This window comes from Octopus bimaculoides, chromosome 7, assembly GCF_001194135.2.
Source record: "Octopus bimaculoides isolate UCB-OBI-ISO-001 chromosome 7, ASM119413v2, whole genome shotgun sequence".
Classification (NCBI taxonomy): domain Eukaryota; kingdom Metazoa; phylum Mollusca; class Cephalopoda; order Octopoda; family Octopodidae; genus Octopus; species Octopus bimaculoides.
This window is the reverse complement of record NC_068987.1, coordinates 37,191,682-37,194,002: the sequence shown is the minus strand read 5'-3', so window position 1 is coordinate 37,194,002 and position 2,321 is coordinate 37,191,682. Positions and strand designations below refer to the sequence as shown.

General features: G+C 33.8%; 1 protein-coding gene across 1 annotated transcript in view; it reads left to right on the top strand.

The window, feature by feature from the left end:
* LOC106878059 (centrosomal protein 20) overlaps nucleotides 1–2,321 on the top strand; it is a 32,120-nt gene that overhangs the window by 20,825 nt on the left and 8,974 nt on the right. The window contains exon 3 of the mRNA XM_014927149.2: nucleotides 1,517–1,601. Within this exon, the coding sequence (XP_014782635.1) occupies nucleotides 1,517–1,601 (85 nt within the window). The remainder of the gene's footprint in view (nucleotides 1–1,516; nucleotides 1,602–2,321) is intronic.

Here is a 2,321-nt window from a genome sequence, read left to right as displayed (position 1 = left end):
GGCACATAAAAGACACCATTTTGAGCGTGGCCGTTTTCGTGCGGGTGACACGTAAAAGCACCCACTACACTCTCTGAGTGGTTGGCGTTAGGAAGGGCATCCAGCTGTAGAAACTCTGCTAAATCAGACTGGAGCCTGGTGTTGCCATCCGGTTTCACCAGTCCTCAGTCAAATCGTCCAACCCATGCTAGCATGGAAAGCGGACGTTAAACGATGATGATGATGATGATGATGATATAAATGGGGACACATACACACACATTGTCATAAGACATATATACAGAAGGATAAGTGAGCTGAGAACTTCATTGATAAGGAAATAAATAAATAAAATATAACTTTTCATCAGGTTAGAGTAGAGTGAATTATAGCACATGTGAATGAAATGAATAATAGATACTGTAATAAATGATAGAATAAATTAAATAAATAAAATATTAGGTAAAGAAATTTGGAAAGATAATATGAATTTAGTTTAACTAGTGTTTAATTGCAACAGGTGTTAAGAAAATTATAAGCCAGGAAACGCTTGATATTAGTTATTTAATAATTGTGCTGTAACTGGATAGGTATTACACAAGCTATATGCCAGGTGAGGTGTAGCACTATGAACCCTGACAACAGAGTGGCTATCACTAAACACACCTGTCAGCAATGGAATGCTGTTAAACCATTGACAAATTGTGGTGAAAAATTTGTCTGAAATACAAATCAAACGTTAAGTTCTGTGTAAAGTAATATCTAACAATGACTTGTCACAACAGAAAAAAACATCCCCCAAAAACTTGTAATGACATACATAGTAAAGTTCTTATTTGAAGAAGGTTCCCCACCCGAAACATCAAGAACTCTAATCCTCTCATAGTATACAAACTTATGTCTATTCTATTAAAAGGACAATATTGCTTTCCAGAATATTCCTTTTTGAACATAAATATAGGCACAGTCATGTCTACTTCTCAACCACATTGTTCCAGGTTGACTCCCACTGCATAGCATCTTGAGCAAGTGTCTTCTATCATAGCCCTGGGCTAACCAAAGCCTTTTGAGTGGATTTGGCAAATGGAAACTGAAAGAAGCCTGTTGTATGTGTATGTCACCACCACTTGACAAGTGATGTTGGTGTATTTATGTTTCATAACTTAGCGGTTTGGCAAAGAGATCAATAGAATAAGTACCAGCCTTAAAAAGAAAATAAGTACTGGGATTGATTAGTTTGACTAAAATTCCTCAAGGCAGTACCCCAGCATGGCCACAGTTTAATGACTGAAACAAGTAAAAGATAGAGTAAAATAGAATTTATGAATAAGTTTTACATTTTGAAAATAAGAAATTAAATAGAATGATTAAGATAAAAAGAAATCAGTATTTATTTATCCCAAGTTTAGGTTATAAATTGAAGAGACAAATGAAGGTACAATGGTGTTTGTTTATCTCTAGTTGTTCACCTGCTTCATTGTAAATATAATTAGTATTGATATTTCATTAATGTTATTTGTTATAATCATTCTTACAGAGGCTGGTCAGTCTGAAACTCGTTTAGACAGAGAATTTATCAAGAATGAACTCAACATGGCTGAAGATTTAGAGACCAGCAGTGTGTAAGTCTTTGTATACCCCTCCTATTTAACTATTGTTTTTGTGTTGTTAAGTTGGTGGAAGGTGACAATTTTTGTTAATATGTTAATCTTGTAGATACAATTTAGGATGTTTATGTGCATGTGATAGCATATCTATCTATGACATGTGAATTATACTCTGGTAGCAATCAGTCCACAAGTCTGCAGGCCTGTAGTACTTCAGTGTTGGTAAATCCTGAGTTATGTATAACCTGAAACTGATCAGGGCTGAAGTATTGGGCTTAAAGAAGAAAACTAGTGTTTGGCATACATACACACACATGGACACACACTCATATATATATATATTGTTTTTGTATTTGGTTTGCAAAACTCTTGATGTAAATTTGAGTGCTAAGGCAGGGCCTTCCCAATATATGTATGTGTGTGTGTGTGTGTGTGTGTGTATATATATATATATATATATATATATATATCTAATATATAAAATAGAGATGTATGTGTAATCGCTTATCACGGGAAAACGGCTTCACCATTTACTTCCATACTTGTGATGCATGAATAATTTGACTTGGATAAATGTTAAGCTCTTCATTTGATTTTTTTTTATTAAAAATAAATAATATTGCTTTATATTTAAGATTCACTTCCTTAAAAAGGTTCCTCAATGTCGACTTCCGGTAGCCATAGTTTTTTTTTTTTCACTTTAACTTCAATCGTTACTGTTCTCACTAAAAGTTT